General features: G+C 41.0%; 1 protein-coding gene across 4 annotated transcripts in view; it reads right to left on the bottom strand.

Annotated features, from left to right (window-relative positions):
* Positions 1–314: 314 nt before the first annotated feature.
* SLC16A7 (solute carrier family 16 member 7) overlaps positions 315–26183 on the bottom strand; it is a 256587-nt gene continuing 230718 nt past the window's right edge. For all 4 annotated transcript variants that reach the window (XM_029617156.1, XM_029617157.1, XM_029617158.1 and 1 more), the window contains exons 3-5: positions 12546–12689; positions 4662–5477; positions 315–2609 (exon numbers count right to left, since the gene is read on the bottom strand). In XM_029617156.1, coding sequence (XP_029473016.1) covers positions 2338–2609; positions 4662–5477; positions 12546–12689 — 1232 coding nt within the window. In that variant the 3' untranslated portion in view covers positions 315–2337. The remainder of the gene's footprint in view (positions 2610–4661; positions 5478–12545; positions 12690–26183) is intronic.

Raw genomic sequence — 26183 nt, 5'->3', positions numbered from 1 at the left:
TTATATATTAACACCATCAAACTGAGTAGCAGTGTGATTTATTTATTTATTTATTCATTTTTTACTAGAAGGAAGAAGAAGACCTTCAAACCACCTAAGGGCCTTGAAAGACTTTAACCTTTTCCTCTGTCAGGAAGAACCCAAGAGCATAAATCACAAATTGGCTCCCAAGTCTAAGTGAGTCCCTAAGCCCTCCTAGCTAGTGGAACAGCTGCTATATAGATGTATCTTGGGCTTGAAAATATAGGAAATATTGTATGGATGCATGGGAGTAATTTCATTGAATGGATGAGGATTTTCAAATACATTCACACTTGTAGGTGTTCATCAGTTTTTAATGCACAATACTGAATACTTTTTTTTTTCTACAGTTTTCATGGTGTTTTCTGGTTATGTATAACTAACAGATTAAATATAAAAAATCCATGAATTTCAATCTCACTCTTTCCTCTCAACCATCCTAGAAAGAATATGAGTAAAACAAAAAACCCTACATTTACACATATTAAGCTAGTATGACATGATTCCTTATATTACAGCTGAATAAAACTACCTTTATTATCCAATAAAAAAAATATCTGTACCACTACTAAACAAATGTGGATCAAGATCATGTATCCTTAAATGTCTGTTAGATTACATTACTGTGATATCCAAATCTTCTCAGACCTATAATATGGGGTAATTAAACTCACAGTTACTGCAAACTGGTTAGACTATACAGCTGCAATATACGTAAGATATGTGTTTATTTTGCAGCATTGTCAAACCAAGCCGTGAAATTTGGAAGCTGTTGTTGCTGAGTGGAGCACCATAAAACTGTATTTTATCAAAATACTGCCATGAAATTCATAGAATGACTAATTTGAACATTGCCTCTGTAGGGAAAGGAAGGGCAATTTTCAAAACAATATATAGGCAAAAAGCCTTTTACCCACATTAATTGGTTGTGAAAGAATTGTCTTCCTGTGAGGTGGCAACATTCCTTCCCCATTCCTCCACAATGTGCAAATTTTTAGTAGCATTGACAGGAGGCACTGAAATCGTTGAATGTACCTTTTCAGCAAAAATTTACCTGCAAAAAAGGCAGGTGCAAATGATCACACACACTTTGTACCCATGGCAGATTTTAAAGTGAAAGTACATGGGTACTTTTATTGAAAATTGGTGGAAAGTACACAAGTAAAAAGTGTACACAGTTTTTAAACTAATGCTGAGAGTTTGAAAATTGTTCTCTAACAGGTACATTTTAAAAGGAGTGCACATGCATCCATAACCATATCATTTTCCATATTGGGGGAGGGGGAGAAAGAGAGAGAGAGACAGACACTCTGTTAGAGAGACAATATGATACTCTATATATTTCCCACTCTAAGAGGGGCACTTTCAACAGGGTGAGTTTTGGGGAGAGGGCGATGTTACAAGGGTCTACAGACCCTTGCACCCTTGGCAGAGCAATGTAACACTGCCCCCCGTAACCCACCCTGAGTTGAAAGTGCCCCTCTTACAGTAGGAGATACATAGAGTGTCATATTTTCTCTCTCGCTCCCTCCCTCCCTCCCTCCCTCCCCCCATCCAGGACCCTTTCTTGCTCAAGATCTCTAGAATTGCTCCTCATCAGCACCAGTGCATGCCATGATCAGTCTTTGCAAAATTTGGGATTACACACTAAGTCTTGACCCTGCCCCTTTTCTGCCTCCTTATTCTTGGTGTGCGCATAAGTATGTATGCACGTACTTCCTGGCTTCTTAAAATTCACATTACTCACGCATGGCCCTCATATGTGTATATGGGGCCAGTTTTACGCGAGCAACACTTTTAAAATCTACCTGTTAGTGTAAGTGTAGGCTCAAGATTATCCATCCCACAAAAATAAATATAGTTTTGTGTGATCATAAATTACATAAATCTTACAATAAAATTACATTCCAGTACAAATCTATGCCGAATTTTGACAAATCTACAAGAAATACTTTTAGAGGACAATTTTAAAAGGGACATCTATAGGTAAAACAGTGTTTTATGTGCAAAAATGGCCTTTTTCAAAATTGCCTGCCTTCCAGGGGAAGGGGGTGGGAAGGGGATGGACTTTCAAGCATACTTTTCAATTTCCAAAAGTATATGCCTAAATTATAAAGAACAAATTCTGCACACATCGTAGCATGTGCCACTGTGTATAAGTACATTTGGTGGGGATAATTTTAAAAGCAGACTTATGTGCGTATGTCTTCTTTGAAAATTGGTATAATTTATGTGTGCATTTGCAGGCTAACTTATACGCGATGTTACAAAATTACCCTCTTAGTAAGAGAAGGAAATCAAATAATTTGCATTTTCCTAAATACTAGTTTCTCTTTCTGATTGATCATCTAGTACTTCTGAAGCCTTGCTAATAACATTTTCCTTCTCCTTGCTTGTCAAAGGTTCTGATTCTTTGAGATCAGTATTCTGTTTTGACAGCTTCTTTTCTACTTCAAGTTTCTTCTCTTTTTCCAACAATCTGTAGTTAATGGCATTACCAATAAACAGCCAGATACTTGCTATTATTACGATGATTCCACATATAAAATACATGTATTTATAGTTTCCAGTTATGTCCACCAACCAACCTGAAAATAAAAAGAAGACACTTGTTAGACTGTATAGTAAAGTCACTCAATGAAGAACATACAGTAGATACTTGAATTAATTTCTCTTCCTAGAAATCTATAGGGCCTTTTTAAAATTCCTTTATGGGGAATATAGAACTCAACAATGCAAATTCAATATGGGAACTAGATAAGAGTCAACTTATTCAAAGGAAGGCATTCCTCAAAAAGAATGGGTTATATTGGATGCACATTTGACTACACAGTCCAACTGTAAAAGGTAACTAGAGAAAACAGGTGCTAAATCAGTGCTATTCTCAAGAGACTTTTTCTAGAACTATCCTGGTGGTCCAGAATTGGCTTCTACTATGAGGCCATCTTCGGCTATGACTTGACCTTTTCTGAAATGCTTTCTATTAATCTCAAATATATTTGACTAAATGTATTTGAACATCAAATAGAATGCATTTGAATTAAATAAAAATGAAGTAAATTTGTCAAGGTTTTTAAATCTAAAACATTCCATTGGGGTCTAGGTTACTGCATCTAGGAGAATGAATCCTAATCCAGTCACATTTGCTCCGAAAAGTCTTGCAATGGGGTTCCCCCACTTTCTCCAAAAAAGGACTTCCATTTGTAAAACTACAAGTGACTGCATCAAAATATTATTATTATGCGAGCTTCTGTAGTTGTGTTTCTAGAGGGTAATTTTATGTGTGCAGACTTTATCCACTTTTTCAAAATAACTTATGCACTAAGGAGTGAATTTTCTGCATGTAAAAGTAGCATATATTCAGAAGTTTTCAAAAGCCCATTTGATGCATAAAGACTATTTATGTGTATAAAACCTTTTGAAAATTTAGCCCTATGGAGTAAATTTTGAAAGAAATAAAAGTAGCAATTTTTAAGTACCCATTTATATTCATAAAATCCATTTACATATGCAAAACTCTTTTTTTTTTTACACATGTAAATCCTTTTGAAAGTTATATTCATACATTTGATTTGAAAATTTGTGGGTAATTAGCCTAGTACAAGCAAGAATAATTCCCAGAAAGTTACACCTGCTCTTTGGAGGGCATAATTTGTGCATATTCGGTCGAATTTTAAATGGCTGGAGCGCATAAAAAAATAGGGGTTACATGTGTGACTGGGCCTTGCGTGCGCTGTGCACATTTTAGAAGGAGCCCGGCCGCGCCCATAACCCTCATTACGTGCAGAAAAGCTGGGCCGAAGAAAAGGGGTAGGGAGATGGCAGGGAGGGGTGGGGCTTGAGGCACCGGCACACACAACTTGCTTCTGATCTGGAGGAGCAGCAACTTAAGAGACAAAAAAAAAAAAAACAACCGGTAGGTAGGCTACATTTAGGGGGTGGGGAGAAGAGGGGAAGGGAAAGGGGAAGGGAGGTTAGGGTAGGTGGTGGGGTTGTTCCCTCCCAGTCTGCTCCTTAATTAACACCGTTAGTTTTTCATAAACATTTTATGATGCCAGAAGAGCCTGACATGGGTCAATGTTTCGAACGGTATTCGTTCTTTTTCAAGGGCGTAATCAGTGTTGTTGGTGTGTTCGTCTCACATTTAACTTGGTGATGCAGTAAACATTTTTCCGGTCAAAGACTTTGAGACGAACACGCCAACAATGCTTGAAAAAGAACGAATACCGTTCGAAACATGGACCCATGTCGGGCTTTTCTGGCATCATAAAATGTTTATGAAAAACCAACGGCGTCAAAACCTCAAGCTAAGTTTAAACTTTTAATTACACTGGGATTTTGGTATAGTACTTTGAAAAAAATCATATAAAAAAACAAGAAAAAAGATTATTATCATCATTGACCAATGATTAAATATAAGGGAGAGTAATAAAGTCAGAGAACTGTACGATGATGCCTATTATAAAGGTCAAACATAATTAATAGAAGCGTCTGATTTAATTTATCGGGAGGTTTTTATGGTTCATTGATTGATATCATTGATAAGCACCATAACCCTATAATTTCATTCAAAAAGAAGGCACACGTGGCAATTGTTAGATAATATTTAAACAGGAAAGCAATATAAGATGAAAGCTTACCTCCCATTGGTGGACCAATGAGAACTGGGCAGCATTCTATTATTGTAACGAGTCCAACAGCACTGGAGAACCTGGCAGCACCAACGATATCCATCAGAGTCTCAAAGAGAACACTGCTGACCATCCCAAAGGCAAATCCAAAAAAGACAGAATACACTACAAGTCCTGTGTAGTCATTGGCTAATGGACATAAGACATGGCAAATTCCATTGAACATGACAGCAAAACTGAAGAAGTACTGAATCTTTGGCCGGATCAATTTAGAGTTTGCTACTAGTCCCATAGTAGGCCTCGCAACCATATCTACAAAAGCTAGGATAGACAATAAAAAAGCAGCAGAATACTGATCAATTTCCATATGCTTGGCATAAGGAGCCAGAAATACAATAGGAGCAAAGAAACCAATGAACATGATTACATTTCCAGACAAATAAATAAGAAATCCTCTATGTTTAAAAAGGGATAGATCTAAATATGCATTAATGCTTTGGAAGAATGATGATTTCTTTTTGGAGTTGTTTAGGTGGGAATCCCCATCTCCTTCTTCTATAGCCTTCTTTACTGACACAGTTACCATTGATCCCACAGGTCTCATGAGTGATCCAGCCACACAGCAGTTCAATAAAATTCCTCCCAGAATAAGAAAGCTTCCTCGCCAATTAAATTTATTAAAGAGAAACTGATTGAGTGGTGCCAAGGTGCTTAAAAAAACAGGGCTTCCAGCCATGGCCAGTCCATTAGCAATCGGCCTCTTCTTAAAGAAATATTTGCCAATGATGGTTAAAGCAGGCTGCAAGTTGAAGGCTAAGCCCAAACCTAAGAAAGAATAGAAGAACATTATATGATATAAGCTCAGTATAATTTATATATATTACATAACATGGTAAATTAGATAGCAACAGGTGCATTAGAAGCTGTACATCTTAATATTACTACTTACTATTTCTACAGCATTACTAGATTATGCAGTGCTGTGCAGATACACATAAGTGGCAGCTCTCCTCTGAGGATCTTACTATCTAGTCAAGATACAGAGGGGATAAATAGGAGGTTTCTGGAAATGTATTTCAGTAATCATTATTAAAATCACAATGCTCTGAAAAGGCAAAGCTAGGGTGTAGCCCCTGCTACTATTTTACCCTGTTTTATTTTAGCATTTTAGGGGGGTATGCATTTTTAGGGTCCTCCAATTGTTTTTATCCCATTTTTTTGTGGGATGTGTCTCAGACATATAAATTTTCCTTTGAGTAAATGTCTACCCTAGAGGTCAAGAGCCCCCTCCTGACCCCCCCCCAAGGCTTGCCAATAATCCCTGGGGGTCCAGCGGGGGTCCGAAAGCAATTTCGTTGTCGGCTGCCAGTAATCAAAATGGCACCGATAGCCTTTGCCCATACTATGTCACAGAGGCTTTCGGCGCCATTGGTCAGCTCCAGTCACATGACAGGAGCACAAGATGGCGCCGATGGCCATGTGACAGGGGCTGACCAATGGCGCCGGTAGCCCCTGTGACATGGTAATTCAGAGGCTATTCGGCACCATTTTAAAGAGCACGGCTTGCAGTAGCACGGGCACGGAGGGCAAATGGAACCCGGGACCCCACTGGATCACCAGGGATGTACTTAGTAAGTCTTGGGGAGGGATCGGGATGGGGGGGGGGGGTAGTTTGTAAACTTTGTATTTATGTAGAAAACTGATTTTAAATGCTTGGGGTGGGTTTTCTTTAAGTTTCCTTTGCCGTTTCATGTTTTGGCCCGGTTTCGGGTTTCCTCGTTTCGTTTTTCAAAAAAACGAAACGAGAAAACCCATACAAGGAGTGGGTTTGGGGGGGTCAGGAGGGGTCAAGAGCCCCCTCCTGACCCCCCCAAGGCTTGCCAATAATCCCTGGGGGTCCAGCGGGGGTCCGAAAGCAATTTCGTTGTCGGCTGCCAGTAATCAAAATGGCGCTGATAGCCTTTGCCCATACTATGTCACAGAGGCTTTCGGTGCCATTGGTCAGCTCCAGTCACATGACAGGAGCACAAGATGGATCAAGAAAATTCATCACCTCCAATTCAACCCTAATGCACTATTCACTCTAGTCTCAAATCTTACCAAATCCAACGTGCCTACATCCCAAATCCCCTCCACACAAACCCGATGCAATGAAATTGCCATGTTCTTTAAGAACAAAATATCCAACATCACCGCCAAATTTACCCCGAATACCAAAAATTCCCCCCATCACTAATTGCATCACCCCCCCACCCCACAGACACTCACTATCCTCTCATCTTCTGAACCTTCCTCATCTCTAGAAATAGAAAACATTTTAAAAAAGATGAGACCCTCCTCCCACCCCTCAGAAACTATCCCTACCAAACTACTCCTCGCTATCCCCAAAACCATAGCCACTTCACTCTCCAAAATCGCTAACTGCTCCCTGGAACACGGCCTAGTACCTATCTCCCTGAAACAAGCCGTGGTCAAACCCATCTTAAAAAAACCCTCCCTTGACCCCTCCAACCTTTCCAATCTCCGTCCCATCTCCAACCTCCCTTTCCTCTCCAAAATCATTGAGAAACTAGTAAACTCCCGCCTCTCCGACTACCTAGAACAATCCAACATACTCCCACCCACACAATATGGTTTCCGAAAGCACCTCAGCACCGAATCCCTACTCCTCTCCCTCACAGACACCATCATCAAAGGTATGGACGCTGGCAACTCCTATCTCATCGCCATGCTAGATATCTCCGCCGCTTTCGACACTGTAGATCACAACATCCTCATCAACACTCTCATCAGCATAGGAATCTCAGGTACTGCCCTCTGCTGGATAAAATCCTTCCTCCAAAACCGTACCTACACAGTCCTCACTGACAATTTCACGTCCCCCCCTATTAATCTTGAATGTGGCGTCCCCCAAGGATCCTCCCTCTCTTCCACCTTGTTTAACATTTACATGCTCCCCCTTACAAACCTCCTCTCCAACTTTGGGATTACACACTTCATCTACGCAGATGATGTGCAAATCCTCATTCCTTTCACAAATTCTGTTCTCACTGCTCTCCAAAAATGGAACACCATTCTCGCTTCCATAAACCAACTTCTCACTGACATGCACCTAGCTTTTAACCCACAAAAAACTGAACTCCTCCTCATCTCCTCTAGACATGCACCCACACCCTCCCCCCCCCCCCACCCTCCAACCCTCTAACTTTCTCTCTGACACAAGAAACCTAGGTGTCATACTTGACAACCAACTAACTTTCAAACCATATATCAAATCTATCCTTAGCAGCTGCTACTTCAAACTACAAACTCTCAAAAAACTCAAACCCCTCCTCTACTTCTCTGATTTCCGTACTGTACTCCAATCCATAATCTTTTCAAAAATTGATTACTGTAACGCTCTCCTACTGGGACTCCCTGCTTCCTACATCAAACCTCTACAACTCCTTCAAAACGCTACTGCACGCATCCTCAACAATGCCAAAAAGAAAGACCACATCACCCCTACCCTCTTTAATCTCCACTGGCTTCCTATCCACTCACGAATTTTATACAAGACCCTTACCCTCATCCACAAAAGCATAATCAACGAACACTACAACTGGCTTAACCCACCCTTCCTCCCTCGTACCTCCACAAGACCCACCCGCTCCTCTCTCCGTGGAACTCTCATTCCTCCCTCCATAAAATCCACTAGACTCATCTCCACCACCAATAGGGCCCTTTCCCTCGCAGGCCCTTCCCTTTGGAACTCCATGCCTCTTGACTTACGCTCTGAAACCTCCACACCCACCTTCAAAAAGAAACTCAAAACCTGGCTCTTCCTCCAAGCATACCCCCAATCATCATCATCACCTACTAACACCCTAACCCTACCACCCTCTTGTACTAACACCCCCTCCACAGGACCTACACCCACACCCTCTAAGGCAGAGCTTTCCAAACTTTTCATGTTGGTGACACACTTTTTAGACAAACATAATTTCGGGACACAGTAATTCAGTCTACTAGCAAACCAGAGGTTGTATGCAGTGTAACAAAGGAAAAAAGAAACATCACCCATCCTTATAAAACAAATCAAGAAATATAAAATCATCAGCAGTAAAACTGTACTAACAAAAAGAACATATTTCGAAACAGCTGATGAGTGGAATATCCAATAATTAAAAACTCATATAAAACATTTCCAGATACCAACAAAATATTTCAAAATAGCAGACACAAAGACCCAGTAATGAAAAATAATAAGGATACAAACATTTTTTTGCTCTGCATACCTGGGAACGTTTGATATCCAGGTGTCCTGAGATTGTTCTGAATTAGCAGGAGGAGGGCTGGTTTGCTTGGAACTTTCTCCTCTCTCAGTCACATACCAGCGCTCTCTCTCACACTGGCTCTCAATGACACACCTATACACACATGCTCTCAGTACTCACATATACACATGTTTTTTCTCTCTCACTTATATAGGCTCTTAATTACACAGTTACACACATGCTGTCTATCTTTTCACGCTTATAGACACACAGGCTTTCAATCACACACATACATGCTGTCTTTTTCTCTCACACACAGACTCTCATTCACATGCTTACAAACATGTCCTCTCTTTCTCTCATTTACACACAGGCTCTCAATCACATACTCACATGCTCCCTCACCTAAATCAGCTCTCAATCACACACAGACACACATGGTCTCTTTCTCTCATTTAAACACAGGCTCTCAATCACATACTCACATGCTCCATCACCTAAACCAGCTCTCAATCACACACAGACACACATGATCTCTCTCTTACTTATACACACAGGCTCTTAATCATACATACACATGATTTCTCTCACACACAAAGGATCTCAATCATACACACATACTCTTTCACACAAACAGGTTTTCAATCACAAACTTACACATACAGGTTCCCAATGGTAAACTTACATTCATGCTCTCTCTCTCACAGGCAGGCTCTCAATCACAGACATACTCTCTTTCACATGTACAGGCTCTCAATCATTCACATACATGCAATCTCTCACTCTCTCATACACACACACAGGGCCCCGCGGCCCGGAAGAGGAAGTGGAGTGTATCGGGTGAGTGCGCGGCAAGAAGAGGCCACGCTAGTGCGTTCGGCATCGACCCGAAGAAAAGAAGACTGCAGCGCGGCTCGGAGGAAAATGTTCAACCGCGGCCGATGGGACTCCGCCTCCGCGAGGGCTGAAAATGAAGAGGTTAGCATTGGGAGGAGGCTGCTGCCGCGAGGCACGAGTTCCCGGGGGAACTCCCGGGGGAACTCGCGCCTCGCGGCAGCAGCAGCAGCCTCCTCCCAACGCTAACCTCTTCATTTTCAGCCCTCGCGGAGGCGGAGTCCCATCGGCCGCGGTTGAACATTTTCCTCCGAGCCGCGCTGCAGTCTTCTTTTCTTCGGGCCGATGCCGAGCGCACTAGCGTGGCCTCTTCTTGCCGCGCACTCACCCGATACTCTCCACTTCCTCTTCCGGGGGAGGGGGGCGGGAAGAAGAGAGCACGCCGGTGCCGCTGACTCCAGCTGTCCTGCCGCGTTCCGCCCAGGTGGAGGAGGACCGGGGAGCAGCTGGGTCAGCGGGAAAGTGTGGCGATACTTGTCTGCAAGCCAGATGCAGCATATCTGGCTCGGAGCCATGGGTTCCCGGTCCCTGCACTTGCCGGTGTGTCACGTGCACCGGGCTTGCGCGACACACCGGCACACCTCAGGCGACACAGTAAAGTGTCGCGACACACACTTTGGAAAGCTCTGCTCTAAGGAAATACAAACCCCACACCTAACCTCTAGCACATAATTTTTGTCACTTAACGCAACCGTACACACCTCCTCACCTCAAGTACTGAGCCTCTACGCGCTTAAACAATTTTGTATATAACATATGTATATATCAATAATTCACTCGACCCTTGTGCATATTTTTTCCTTATGTACCAGTTTCACCCTCCCCTGCCCCCTCCTCTGTCTCGATCACCCCACCCCCTCCTTCCACAAGTTATCTAGTTATTTGCTCCGTTTGTTTTGAGCTTATGTTTTATACTGTTTCTTGTAAAGGCTTTGCCTATATATCCTTGTTGTAAGTTATCTGTAAACCGGCACGATGTGCAAACGGTTGCCGGTATATAAAATTAAATAAATAAATAAATAAATAAATAAAATCAGGGGGGGGGTGTTGTATTATAGTTTATTTAAATGTTTAGGGTGGGTTTTAATTTAAAAAAAAAAAAAAAGTGTCCCTCTCCCCATGCAAACCCGAAAAACGAAATTTCCCCGAAAGTCGGGGAAAATTCTTTTCGGGTTTTGGGGCCTCCGAAACCACAACGAGTTAGGAAATTTCGTTGAATTTCCTATCTCGGGCGAAAAACGAAGCACATATCTACTTATTACCAATACTTTACTAAACACATTTTAAAAGGGAATACATATCCTTGTCATATTTACACTATAGTAGCAAGTATTTATACATATAGACCTATAGAATTAAAACCATTGAGGTTCATATTAAAAAATAACCAGATAAGTTTATCCGGTTAACTTTAAGACAGATGTATAGGCCAAGCAAAATTAGCTGGATAAGTTACCCAGTTAACTCAGCTCCTCAAAATTATGCCCCCACCCCGCCTCTGGAGCACCCCAGACTTATCCAGCCAAATTTTATCCAAATAAAAATGTATCTAGCTAGAATTTAACTGGTTAAGGGGGTCATTTATCAAACTGCTATATGGCATTTTCGCATGCAAAAAATGCCTTTAACGCATGGTGTGATGCAAATGAGAAAAAGGGGAGAGTACCATGTGATGAGAGAGAGAGAGAGAGAGAGAGAGAGAGAGAGAGAGAGAGAGACTGGCCATAATGCCCTCACACTAGATAGGTATTTATATCTCTATGGGAGGCCCACCTAGTAACTCGAGGTGAGGTTTAGGTAGTAGTGTAGGGGTTAGGGGCCACTTTGAAATTCAAAGTGAGACGTACGAACAGAACAGTGCTCTCTTGTGAAGATTTGATGACCCAAAGATGAGATTTGTGCAATGTTCTCTCAACCTAGCTTGATATTACCCAGGTAGAAAGTCCATCGTAATTTGCACTAAGATAGCGCTTCGCATAGGTATTAGCGCAAATTGCGATAAACTGCCTATTACCATAAAACACACCCCTTTCCCTGTGGCATGTGATATTTAGTGCATTTTGATAAATCCAGGCCTAAGTGCCCAAATATTCATTTAGCTGGATAACATCTGAGTTATCCACTTAGAATTGTAAATAGACAGGATATAAATTTCTAAAATAAAATTAAATAAATTATCTGGTTAAATGCTTCTGAATAAGGATCTCAATGAGGTTCTTACTGAATGGAGTAGAAAAGTTATCCAGGAAAAGGTAAGCATATTACTTTAACTGGGTATTCAGCTTAACATACCTGGATAAGTGTTCTGATGACTGTACCTGGATAAAGTCATCCAGATAACTTTAGAAAAGGTGTTTTTCCAACCAGTTTTATCCAGCTAACCTTGCCAGGCAGCACTGAATAATTGGGCAGAATAAAATTACCTTTGGGAATATCCCCAGCACTGCTTCTTTGTAGCCAAGGAAATTTTCTGCAGGTAATGACAACATTTGGCCAGAGGAAGGGGGGAAGGGCAAAATTATCACATCTAAAGCTTTGTCTGAGTAATTTCAAAAGTTACCCATACTAACACTTTGAATACTGACCTCGATGTATTAATTCACAAAAATGGAGACAAAGGAAATAGTGAGTGCCAGCTTAAAAGGTTTAATGGGTTTGTAGCATATATCTGTTTGAATGATTAGTTGCAAAGATAAATTCACTTGTATTCTGTTGTGCTTACTGTTTGTGACCATTTACTTACCTCCAATGAATCCTATGCATATATAAAGCTCAAGGACACTGTTGCAGAAAGAGGCAGCAATCATTCCAATGGATGACAAAATGCCTCCTGCTATCACCACTGGACGACTACCGTATTTGTTCACCAAAATGCTGCTTATGGGACCTGGAAGTTAATAAAATAAATAAGAAATATTAAGTCTTTCACAGGTTAAACATTTCTATATTTCATTTCATTTTATTAAAACATAATATCCTGCTTGATTAAACCTATTACCCAAGCGGCAGTACAAATAGAAATACAATCATAAAATACAATCAATAACCAATTATCAAATAAAAAACACATTAACAGAATAAAACAAATTCACATAACATAAAAAACCAATAAACCAAATTTACAAATCCATCCCATATAGTTTTAGAAATCAAAGCATGTTTCTCTAACTTCTAAACAAAGGATGGAGTTAGATAATATTGAATGTAGGAGATTTTTGCTTTATTCTCCATGTCTACTGATCTTGTTAAATAACTTTGAACTGCCCACATTGGCTTTCTGAATCAGTTTTTCCCAACCTTTTTCTGTTGAAGGCTCAATAAAAATATTTGAGAAAATCAGGAAATCCCTTAAGACGTATGGCAAAATCACAGACCTAATCTCAACATTAAGGAGGCAATTTACCTGCCTTCTCACTCTTATGTCAGTGTTGACAGAGTTTGAACCTACAGTTGTAGAAGTTGCAGGCTGTGAATCTGCAACTGAGCTAGAGAAATTCAAGAACTCAAAAATTTAACAGTGCACTTGCAAGGGTAGTGTAAAGTAAAAGATGTGCCAATTGCTACAGTTTCTTGCCTCAAAGAAAAAAAAAACATGTTGTCTATCTTATGTAGAGAATGAAATAGGGAAAATGCTGGACTACCTGAGCATAAAACAAAGAATTAATATTATGGAAATATGATTTCATGATTTTCCCTATGTCTTGCTCACTAACAAAGGAAGCAAGTGGAGTACAGTGCTCAAATACTGCAGGGCCAGAATTTTCCAAAAAGGTTGTCAAATTAAATGCATCTGCTCCAGCTGGAGACTGATCAGACCTAAACACAGTTGAGTGAGTTGAAATAGGCAGAAAAAATGCCTTAATCCTCAGTAATAGACAGCACATCAAAGAAATATTTCCTCAAAGTAATAAAAGGAAGATCCCCAATAATTTTCAGGAAATTAACCCATCCTAAATTGAAAAGTCTATTCCAGTTTTCGAGAGCTTCAATTCTGCAAGAAAGAAATAGCTTGTCTTTGGAAACTGATGCATCAAAAGAACAAATATTTTTAATGTCTGACGCCAAAGACTGGATTTTAGTATGAATTCCAATAATCTGTTCCTCATGTTTTTTAATTGCTGGATCTAAACATGTTGACAATGAATCAACCTTGCAAGTGCATTCCTTTATAGAAATGCCAAGACTTGCGGTTAACTTCCATAACACTTCCAAAGTCACAACAGCCGGCTTAACTGGGGATAGCTGTAACTCATCCAGAGGAGAGAGATGGCCTAATTGGAAAGATGGCATTGAAGGATTCCCTTTGGCAATACCATCTGCAGACAACTAGATTGGCAGAGAGAGATAGTACAACTGCATTCTCCACACATCACCCATCTCTGGAAACACAGTAGGTCCTCTGTATTCTAATGGCATAGTCACATGAGCCCACCTCTACCTGCATCGCGGTTGAAGGTCATCCAACAGTGATGAGGTGCTTGCGGTTCTGCCCTCCTCTCCAAGCAGACAGTGGACACATATCCAAGTAGCTGAGAGAAGCCTCTTCCCCTGGCGAATGTGATGCTCCCTTGACACTGCACGCAATGGGGAAATTCCCCCAAGAAAAACTAGCTCCGAGGACATAAAGGAGGTGATCAAATGTTGATTGTCCAGGTTAGAAGGAATAGAGAGAAAAATTCTCACCTTTCCTTTTCTTTTTGGTGACATAGTATTATTATTATTATTTATTATTATTTAACAACTTTTAATATACCGACGTTCGTATGGCACATCACGCCGGTTTACAGGTAACTCAAATATAGGAGGAAATTACAATGAACAGGGAGCATGGGATGGGAGCAGGCCAGAAAGAGGAGAGGGGAAGGGGAGACAGGAGAGGAGAGGGAAAAGATAGGTAGCATGAGATAGAAAAGAGCAACCGTTAAAGTAGATGGAACTTATTTACAGAGGTATGTATTTACAATAGAACTATTTACCATAGATTACATTAGTTTAAATAAAACATTCTTGTAAAATTGCAATACGATGGAATGAGATGGAACTATTTACCATAGATTACATTAGTTTAATTAGTTTAATTAGTTTAATAGTAATAGTTTAATAGTAATAGTTTAATAGTGTCAATAGTAAGGATAGTTTAATAGTTTAATAGTGTCAATAGTAAGGAATAGTGTCAATAGTAAAGAAATTAGCCAGGAAACCAAGGAAACCAAGGAAATTAGCCAGGAAACCAAGGAAGGACAAGGAGCAACCTTAAATGTCCTCTCTAGATGCCACCATCGTGCCCTGTTGGATAGGTTCTATCTTAACCAGAGTGGACCCACGGTGTTGGCATTAACATTTAAAATGGAGAAAAAGCCACCTAAACTAGGATGGGGGAAAGCTGATGGTCAATCAAAAGCACATGGTTTGGAAAGATGTATCTATGAAGAATACAAACAAAACAGGGAAGGTAGGGTATCCCAATTGATAGATTGCAATAAATGCTAAAGTAGCCCAGGTGCTTTTAAGTAAAGTGCAGACAGAGCAGAAAGATTCCAAGTTACCCCTTTGAATTGATAAGCAAGTTATTAATACAAATAAAATTCATACTTTGAAATGTCTGTATACAAATTAGGGATGTGAATCGTGTCCTCGATCATCTTAACGATCGATTTCGGCTGGGAGGGGGAGGGAATCGTATTGTTGCCGTTTGGGGGGGTAAAATATCGTGAAAAATCGTGAAAAATCGTGAAAAATCTAAAAATCGCAAAACCGGCACATTAAAACCCCCTAAAACCCACCCCCGACCCTTTAAATTAAATCCCCCACCCTCCCGAACCCGCCCCAAATGACTTAAATAACCTGCGGGTCCAGCGGCGGTCCGGAACGGCAGCGGTCCGGAACGGGCTCCTGCTCCTGAATCTTGTTGTCTTCAGCCGGCGCCATTTTCCAAAATGGCGCCGAAAAATGGCGGCGGCTATAGACGAACACGATTGGACGGCAGGAGGTCCTTCCGGACCCCCGCTGGACTTTTGGCAAGTCTCGTGGGGGTCAGGAGGCCCCCAACAAGCTGGCCAAAAGTTCCTGGAGGTCCAGCGGGGGTCAGGGAGCGATTTCCTGCCGCGAATCGTTTTCGTACGGAAAATGGCGCCGGCAGGAGATCGACTGCAGGAGGTCGTTCAGCGAGGGTTCCGGCGCCTCGCTGAACAACCTCCTGCAGTCGATCTCCTGCCGGCGCCATTTTCCGTACGAAAACGATTCGCGGCGGGAAATCGCTCCCTGACCCCCGCTGGACCTCCAGGAACTTTTGGCCAGCTTGTGGGGGGCCTCCTGACCCCCACGAGACTTGCCAAAAGTCCAGCGGGGGTCCGGAAGGACCTCCTGCCGTCCAATCGTGTTCGTCTATGGCCGCCGCCATTTTTCGGCGCCATTTTGGAAAATGGCGCCGGCTGAAGACAACAAGATTCAGGAGCAGGAGCCCGTTCCGGACCGCTGCCGTTCCGGACCGCCGCTGGACCCGCAGGTTATTTAAGTCATTTGGGGGGGGTTCGGGAGGGTGGGGGATTTAATTTAAAGGGTCGGGGGTGGGTTTTAGGGGGTTTTAGTGTGCCGGCTCACGATTCTAACGATTTATAACGATAAATCATTAGAATCTCTATTGTATTGTGTTCCATAACGGTTTTAAGACGATATTAAAATTATCGGACGATAATTTTAATCGTCCTAAAACGATTCACATCCCTAATACAAATGCTAGAAGTCTAAAAGTAAGATGGGTGAGTTAGTATATATAGAACTCAATTAAGAAGTATATATAATTGGCATCTCAGAGACTTGGTGAAAGGAGGATAACCAATGGGACACTGTCATACCAAGCTAAAAATTATATTGTAATGGTGGGATAGATCAAATTGGCAGAGGGGCTATATATTAAAGAAGGCATACAGTCAAATAGGATTAAAGTTCTGCAGGAAACAAAATACACTGTAGCAGTGGCATACCTGAAGTATTTGGCACCCAGGGTAGATACTTCCTTTGGCACCCCCCACCCCAGGTTCACTTCTCCATCCCCATTCCCCCCTGTTCACGTCTCTGCCCCCCGTCCCCCCCATTCACTTCTCCATCCCCATTCGAACATAAGAACATAAGAAATTGCCATGCTGGGTCAGACCAAGGGTCCATCAAGCCCAGCATCCTGTTTCCTACAGAGGCCAAACCAGGCCACAAGAACCTGGCAATTACGCAAACACTAAGAAGATTCCATGCTACTGATGCAATTAATAGCAGTGGCTATTCCTAAAAGTAAACTTGATTAATAGCCATTAATGGACTTCTCCTCCAAGAATTTATCCAAACCTTTTTTGAACCCAGCTACACTAACTGCACTAACTACATCCTCTGGCAACAAATTCCAGAGTCTTATTGTGCGTTGAGTGAAAAATAATTTTCTCCAATTAGTCTTAAATGTGCTACTTGCTAACTTCATGGAATGCCCCCTAGTCCTTCTATTATTCGAAAGTGTAAATAACCGAGTCACATCTACTCGTTCAAGACATCCCATGATCTTAAAAACCTCTATCATATCCCCCCTCAGCCGTCTCTTCTCCAAGCTGAACAGCCCTAACCTCTTCAGCCTTTCCTCACAGGGGAGCTGTTCCATCCCCTTTATCATTTTGGTTGCCCTTCTCTGTACCTTCTCCATCGCAACTATATCTTTTTTGAGATGCGGCGACCAGAATTGTACACAGTATTCAAGGTGTGGTCTCACCATGGAGTGATATAGAGGCATTATGACATTTTACGTTTTATTAACCATTCCCTTCCTAATAATTCCTAACATTCTGTTTGCTTTTTTGACTGCTGCAGCACACTAAGCCGATGATTTTAAAGTATTATCCACTATGATGCCTAGATCTTTTTCCTGGGTGGTATCAGCAGCTGGCACGGCTCTGCTTCCTTCACCTGTTCATGTCTCTGTCCCCTTCCCCCATTCACTTCTCCATCTCTTGCCCCCTAGTGATCTTTGGTTCCCCTCTCCCTCACAAGCTTTCTCTCTTTCTCTTGAACACACTTTCACACACCCTTGTATACAGGCTCCCTCCATTTGTCACTCTCACACATACACACCCCTTCAGCAGGCTCCCTCTCTCACACACAAACAGGCACCCTCACACCCATACATACAACCACACACACACACACACATGCTCTAACACACAGGCATATACAGATTTTCCCGACAGAAACACACAGACAGACATGCTCTCACATACATATAGACAAAAACACACTCTCCCATACTTTCTACCCTGCTCCCCATCAGAAACACAGCAGCAGCTTCCTCCTTCAGCCCCCACAACAAATGGGAATTCTTCATTTTTTTTTAATCCCCAGCAGCTGGTACGGCTCTGCTTCCTTCACCTGCAGTGGGGTGGGAGGGTGCTGTTGCTGCTCCACATACTCTCAAATGACAATGCTGCCTCTTCCTGCTAACAGTACTGATCTTCCTCCTGCATCAGGCCGCAACTGCATGGTCTTCCCACCTGCATGGACCCACCATTTCCTCTTACAGGCCATGCAGATGGGAAGAAGAGGTTGTATAGCTGCTGGCTCCAGACCCAAGGCACTCTAGGCAGCCACCTAGGGCTTCTACCTGCCCTGCTTCCACCACTCATGACCCAGCAGCATCCCTCTTCTTCTGCCGTGAGCGAGATGGGCTTCGCTCATGGTCCAGCATCTTTCCTCTTCTGCCATGAGTGGGATGGGCTCTACTTGCAGCCACTGACTTCCTGGTAGGCACCCCCCTCCTGGCTGTCACCTGGGGTGGACTGCACTCCTGCATCCCCCTTAGTACACCAGTGCACTGTAGAAAATATAAGGATATAAATTTCATGTGGGGGGGGGGGAATAGAATAGCAGTTGGGGTGTACTACCATCCACCTGGCCAAAATGAACAGACAATGAAATGTTAACAGAAATTAGGGAAGATAAAATAAATAACACATCAATAATGGTTGATTTCAATTACCCCAGTATTAACTAGGTAAAAGTCACATCAGGAGATGCTAAAAAGGTAGTTTCTAGATGAAATAAATGACTGCTTCATGGAGCAGCTCGTACAAGAATCAATCAGATGGGAAAATATTCTAGATCTAATTCTTAGTGGAACACGTGAGTTGGTGTGAAAGGCATTTGTCCATTTGGCAATAGTTATCATAACATGACCAAATTTGACTTGATAACCTGAGGGAACTCACTAAGGACATCTACTGTGACAGCATTTTTATAATTATTTTTTTATTAAATTTAAAATCATATTTACAAAAACATGATAACCATAAGATTTTATTAGATAGATTAAAAGAAATAGGTATAACAGGTACAACCTTTCAATGGTTCAAATCATTCCTGAGCAATAGATCATATAAAGTTCAAGTAAATACCCATGTATCAAAAGAATTAAACATTACTCATGGGGTACCGCAGGGATTATCCTTATCATCAAACGTTTTAATTTATATATGCTTCCACTATGTAAATATTTAGCAGGGCTTGGACTAACCCATTTTATTTATGCCGATGATGTACAGATTTTAATTCCAATCACTGATTCCCTTGAGACAGCATTGAAACTTTGGGAAATCTATCTCTCCGCTATCAAACAACTGTTGGCGCAACTAAGCCTATCATTAAATCCAGCAAACACAGAGTTCCTCATACTCCACCCTAAAGTAAATGATCCAGTTTCAGTACATATATCAACACCTACAAATAGTTACACGATCCTTCACAAAATCAGAGACCTGGGCATAACCCTAGACAGCAAACCTAATTACAAAAAATGGATAATCTCATCAGGGACGGATATTGTAAGCTTCATGTTTTAAAAAAACTAAAACCACTACTGCACACACAGGATTTTAGAACAGTTTTACTAGTATTATTTTCAAAAATAGACTACTGTAATGCTCTTCTCTTAGGCCTTGCAGCTTCCACCATCAGACCCTTATAACTCCTACAAAACTCGGCTGCTAGAATCCTAATCAGTCCATTATTTAAAAAAAACAAATCTAGATCCATATGATATTAATAACTACAACCTAATTTCAACTAACATCATTTTAGCCAAGGTTACTGAAGCAATAATCTATAAGCAACTTTAAAATTTCTTGACTGACTATAATGTATTAGACCATGATCATTTGGTTTTAGGCCTAAGCATTCCACAGAGACCCTTCTTCAACCAAATCTGGATATGCTTATTCAAGGTTTTGACCAAAGAAAAGATTTTATACTGGTCCTTCAGATCTATCCTCCGCTTTTGATACTATTGATCATGACGTTCTTTTGCAGCATTTTCAAGAAATAGGTATGGTGGGCCCTATTTTAGATGTGTTTTCAGTCATACCTTTCAGATCATTCTCAGAACATTTTCTGTGGTCATGAGGCTTCTTCATGGTACTCCTTAAAAACAGGGGTTCCACGGGGATTCTCTTTATCGGCTTTTTGGTTTAATATTTATTTGAGACCTATTTCATAACTCCTGTCTGAATTAGAATTACATTGTTCCATCTATGCTGATAATATTCTGTTTTTTTTCCCAGTACACTCTGATGCAAACAGGACACTCAGTTCAGTTAAATAATGGCTTGCTCATAACAAATTGTGTCTCAATATCAACAAAACTGAGATTTTTAGGCTGGGCAAGCAAGCATCATCCTTTCCCTCAGTTTTCCATTTTGATGGGCATGACATTCCTTTTGTTGATAAAGTGAGGAACCTAGGTGTTATTATGGATGCTGATCTGTCATTTAAACCACAAATCAAGGATACAGTAAAAAAAAAAAAGGCTTATTTATAAGAAACTTTGTATCTTATAAAAAAAATCAAGCCCTATCTCGAAGCCAATGACTTCAGAACCATCTTACAGTCACTGGTAATTAATGGATTAGACCAGTGGTTCTCTACCTTCTTTTGTCCGGGACACACCTGACAGATGGTTCTCACATGTGTGACACACTGAACATGTGACCATCACAGGGCTAAATGTAAACATGCACTCTGCATCCACAGAAATCCCCTCAACCCCCAGCAATGAGCGCAGAGCAGATCTAGGGAATTACCCTGTACAACTCGCCATACAAAAAAGATATTCTGGTTCTGATGACATCTCGGTAAAAGTAAAACAAACTCCCTTTATGAACAACATTTTTATATTGCTGTTTTCTACAGGAGTCCATGCTCAGCTGGCATTAAGAGCATTATCTGCTGTGGGAATTGAACCGATGCTGCAGTTTGCAGGGATTAGTGTTAATGTTTAAAAATCACCACGTCTAGCAGTGCAGTGATGGAGAAAGCGGTCAGCAAAGGGGGGTGCCGAGGGCTGTTCGTGTGTTTAGTTTAAAAACGGATTGGCAAGGAATTAATAGATATTAAGACACATCATAATAGTTATGGGAACATTGAGAAAAAGTTATTTAGCAGCAGAGATTTGGTCATCATACTAGCACACTTACAGTACATCCCTAAGCCTTTTCTTGCAAATTTAAAATTGCCCTTATGTTTAAGTTACATGTCACAATTAATAATGCTTTGTCATTTCCCAGAGGAGAGTGTCTTCCCCAGATGCAAAAGTGCTATCTCAGTAACAAAGATTCTGTTGCAGGACTGTCTTCCAGAAGAGGAAAGAAAAAAGAATTGAGTGGAAACTGAGTATTAATGAGCACAGCGCCTCCTAGTAGCACAGCCATGTAAAAGAAGTAGAAGTAGCTTTATGACTGCAATTTGCTGAATTCATATCAGAATGTTTAGTTTCAATTGAGCTGTAATTTCTCTAATCTTTATGTTGCCAGATTTTATATTTTCCCAGGTTAATCACAGATGAAATGTTTGAAGATTGGTGAAGATTACATTTTCTCCTTTTTCCCAGTTTTTCATTTTTCAGCAGATCTCTTTTTGATATTTACTTTTGTTTTTATTCTTGATCGATCTAGACACTTTTTAAGCATTTCTTTTAAACACCTTTTTGCCCTATTTTATTCTTGATCACGGGTTTGAGCTCAAATGGAAAAATTATGTGTTACTTGTTGTTTGTTTTTCTGTGTCATGTGTCCTTACACCTGAAGAATGAATGAAGTTCTGTGTCCAAGTTTAATGTTCTATGTAATGTCTGATGGAATCTTCTCCCTGATTAATCTGAATTTGTTTTGCTCTAATGTCAGATTCTGATCAAGTAACATACCTAGTGCTGAATTGAACGGCTGTGCTTCCTGTCACTGATGTGCACTAAGCCAAAAGAACTGTTTTCCCTACCTGCATCATTGAATTCAAAGATTATCCTGACTTGGACTGTGAACTGTTTCAAAGAAAGCCATCGTATACCTTTCATCATATGTTTCATCACTGGATTTTCTTTTGTATGTTCATTGCTTTGTGTCCTGTTCAGATGCTGTTTGGACCTATTTGCAAATGCCATTATTTAGCCAGAATTAATGCTGTTCTTCCAAGTTTTGTAGTATTTTCCAGTCTAACTCCAACCTTTTATATCAGCTAAATGATTATGTAATATGTCTTTCTTTACCCTTGTCTATGAAAGCTGCCTTTGTCACATTACCCACATACTATATCCCACTGCTTGCCCTCTTAGAGTGAGATTTGTTCTAGTATGGATCAAATGTCTTCTTGAATTCTATGAGTATCTATCTTTTTCTCTAGATCGTCCTTTTCTTATTTGTGCACTCTGTGGTTTCAGTGATAATTCACGGTTCAAGAGGAATATATATATTCGCATATATTTCTGCAACATCAGCATATGTTAAATACATGCTGTTCTATTTGCTGTAAGCTATTTCTAGCATTCTCTCACTTGCCTTACTGTTGGGGCCTTGCACAAGTTCTCTTTTGACTTATTCTTTCTTCTGCATTTATGATAATTACTTTGCTGGTCTCTAATATTTTAATATCCTATCCTCTTTTTACTCTGATTTCCCTGTAACCTTTTTGAACATCTCTTCCTGTAACACTTTCTATTAGATTTTACCTAGAGTCTGTTTACAACCTCTCACAAATATGTCCTGGTCATTTTGTGGCCTTTGTGCTTATTCTGAGATTGATCTCCTTGTAGAACTTCACCCATTCCAACTGAGGCTTACTCTCACAGGGATATGCAGCTATTCCTATTCCTACCTATGACCAGAACGTGCCCTATGTTTTTGTTTTTATGTTTTTTTTCCTTTTCTTCCTTGTCCATTATGATGGATTGCCTCTTAATACTGTCTCTGTACCTTTTGAGAATGATGTTCAATTGCTCTGCTAGGTTATCCCTCCTGGTTAGTATATTTGTGACACCTATATGCAGAAGCACCAATCCAACCTCATGTAAAGCACAGTGGATATTGGCCCACTCCATTGTTGCAACATGGTGCATCCATAGACCTTACACAGTATTACACACTATAGCTGTAGGTAATTCCTCTTACTTGTCACAATCTTCCCTCAACTATACCACAAAAGCTCAAATGGTAAATTCTTATTGGCCCAGTATTGTCACCTATTATGATCCAGCCTCCTGGGCTCAGGATGGCTCTTGGGGTTACAGAATTCAAATTGACATGTTAAATCGTATTATAAGATTACAAGTTGTTGTTGAAATAATTACTAATGAAACTGCCAAAGCACTGAGAATACTAGCCACTCAGCAAAAGGGTTTCCGGAATGCCATTTACCAGAATCATCTAGCATTAGATTACATACTAGCCGCAGAAGGAGGACTATGTGGTAAATTTAACCTTAGTAACTGTTGTCTTCAAATAGACGACAAGGGTGAAGTAAATGAAGAAATCACCCGCAACATGATGTCAATTGCACATGTACCTATGCAAACCTGGAAATGACTTGATGTCAGTGATCCATTCGGATCCCTTGGATCATAGTTTTCTAGTTTAGGTTCAGGATTCAAAATTCTAATTGGCTCTATGTGTACGATTGCCTTACTTGGTCTTGTTGTCTGCCTCTGCTTGCCATGCCTTTGCATCTGCCTACGAAGATGCTGCGATCAAGTATCTGAAATGCTGATCACCCAGACCAGCGCACGGATCATGATAAATCAAGCTGAAGCCTTGAACCTGATGTTCCTGGATTCCAACGATGACACTGAACCATTCCCTACCACCCATAATGACTGTGAAAAATGAGCACATTGGTACGAAGACGGGTAAAGTCTCTAGCCAGTAAGGATTAGCCTTAACTAGGCGGGACAACCTAAGACAGGTGATGTGCGATACAGATAGGTGTGAAGGGTTCATAGGAGTCACCCTTCAAAGGGGGGAATGTAAGAATAACCTGCACAAAACTACACCTAGTGGACTGGGAGCCAGCACATGTCAGCACAAGGTGACGTAAACCCTGGGAAGACGAAAGTTAAAATGGACTTATTCTCTGGAAATGACCACAAGAGGCTCCTGCCCATAGTAAGAGCACGCACACATGCTAAAATTTATTAATTGGCTATAAGGTAATGGGTGGGCATTTGCAGACATCTGTTGATTGGCTGAAAGAAACCCTTAAATAACTGTACATGCATGTCAGATCTCTGAGCAGGCTTAGAACTATACACCACTTGTTTTGTGTTGCTTCTGCTCCTGGAGGAACCCCGCCTTCCTCCATAAATAAACCTCTCACTTTTATGACTCTTTAGAGCTGGTTTTTATTGGGTCTATTACCTAGGGCAGAGCTTTCCAAACTTTTCATGTTGGTGACACACTTTTTAGACAAACATAATTTCACGACATGGTAATTCAGTCTACTAGTAAACCAGAGGTTAAAGGTTAAACGAACGAAACATATTTCGACAATTTATGTATGTTTCCTTAAATATATACATAAATAAAATGTTTCATGACACAACCTATCTCATGAAAACCTTAAATTTATATTAAAAATATATATTCCAAGATTCATGTTATTGTTATAATTTATGAGAAACAATAATAAAACAAATTGTCTGTCCCCCACACACTCATCTCTCTCCTCCCCCCAGCACATGTCTGGCCCCCACACACTCATATCTCTCCCCCTCAAGCACATGTCTGTCCCCCCAGCACGTTTGCCCCCCCACTCACTCATCTCTCTCCCCCCAGCACATGTCTGGCTCCCACACTCATGTACCTCATCTTTTTGATTGTTGCCAGTTAAGTGCTTCACTCCCTTCCATGATCACCAGACACTGCTGCTTGCAGTCAGTACTCCTCATGGCCAGGCCTCATCGGCAGCAGCAGCCAATGCAAGGATGGCTGGGCTCGTTCCACCCACCAAGCCCCCAAAAAAACGCGATTGACAGCAAAATCACCCAATAATAAGCAACCCATAAACTGAAAAATAAAAGTGAATCTCTAGAAAAAAAAAAAGCCCAAACTCGCATCAGAGTTGACCGGGCTTGCGCGACACACCTGCACACTGCAGGCGAGACACTAACGTGTCCTGACACACAGTTTGGAAAGCTCTGACCTAGGGGTTTATTGCCTTTTACAACTACCAGGCACTATAGCGTTCCTTATGAATAGAATGTAATTTACCACTAATGCATATCCTATTGAGAAAACACAACAAATAAGATTGATACAAGCTAGTAAAATACCTCACCTCGGTCACACACCAAGAACTGACCTTCACCAAGTACAGAAAAACCACAAATTATAAATATGGAGTCAGAAACTGGAATGGAAAACAAAAAAAGCCACTCTGCATGCAGTGCGAACCTGGAATGGGAAGAGAAATATAGCACCTAACAGACTCTCAGGATTTGCAATAATGCACACAAACTAACCCACACAAAGATACACCTGTATTATGGAACACACTCAAACAGTAACAACCCTATCTAAGAAATACAACTATTAAACCAGGCCCTAAACACTAATATATTTCCTATTGGGAAAACAGAATAAGGCAAGCTGCTATAGAGCCTCACACAGAAATAATTGTAAAGCTATACTAAAAATGTTACAAAACAGCTGCTGAACGGAATAATATCCAACAATTAAAAACTCATACAAATTATTAAAACATGTCCAAATATCAATAAAATATTTCAAAACATCAGACATCGCATAATACCCAATAATTAAAATGGAAGTCAATCAAGAAAAATAAATTTAAAAAGCCACCTTTACTTACCCTCTCCAGCAACTCTCCTACTCCTTTCCCTTCCAGGCCAATAGCACTCACCAGAAGCAGCAAGGGCTGCTGAAGCTCTGTCCTCTTTCTTAGCGCCCACAACCAGTCACTCACACCCCCCCCCCCCCCCCCCCCCAATTAGACCCCATGACCAGTCTCTGTCTCTTTCACACCAGTCATCTTCCTGACCAGTCTCTCTCTCTCTCTCTCAATCACACTCATGCTC

This window comes from Rhinatrema bivittatum, chromosome 9 (genome assembly GCF_901001135.1).
Source record: "Rhinatrema bivittatum chromosome 9, aRhiBiv1.1, whole genome shotgun sequence".
NCBI lineage: Eukaryota > Metazoa > Chordata > Amphibia > Gymnophiona > Rhinatrematidae > Rhinatrema > Rhinatrema bivittatum.
Note: the sequence above shows the minus strand (reverse complement) of the source record. Positions and strands in the feature narration are given on the sequence as shown.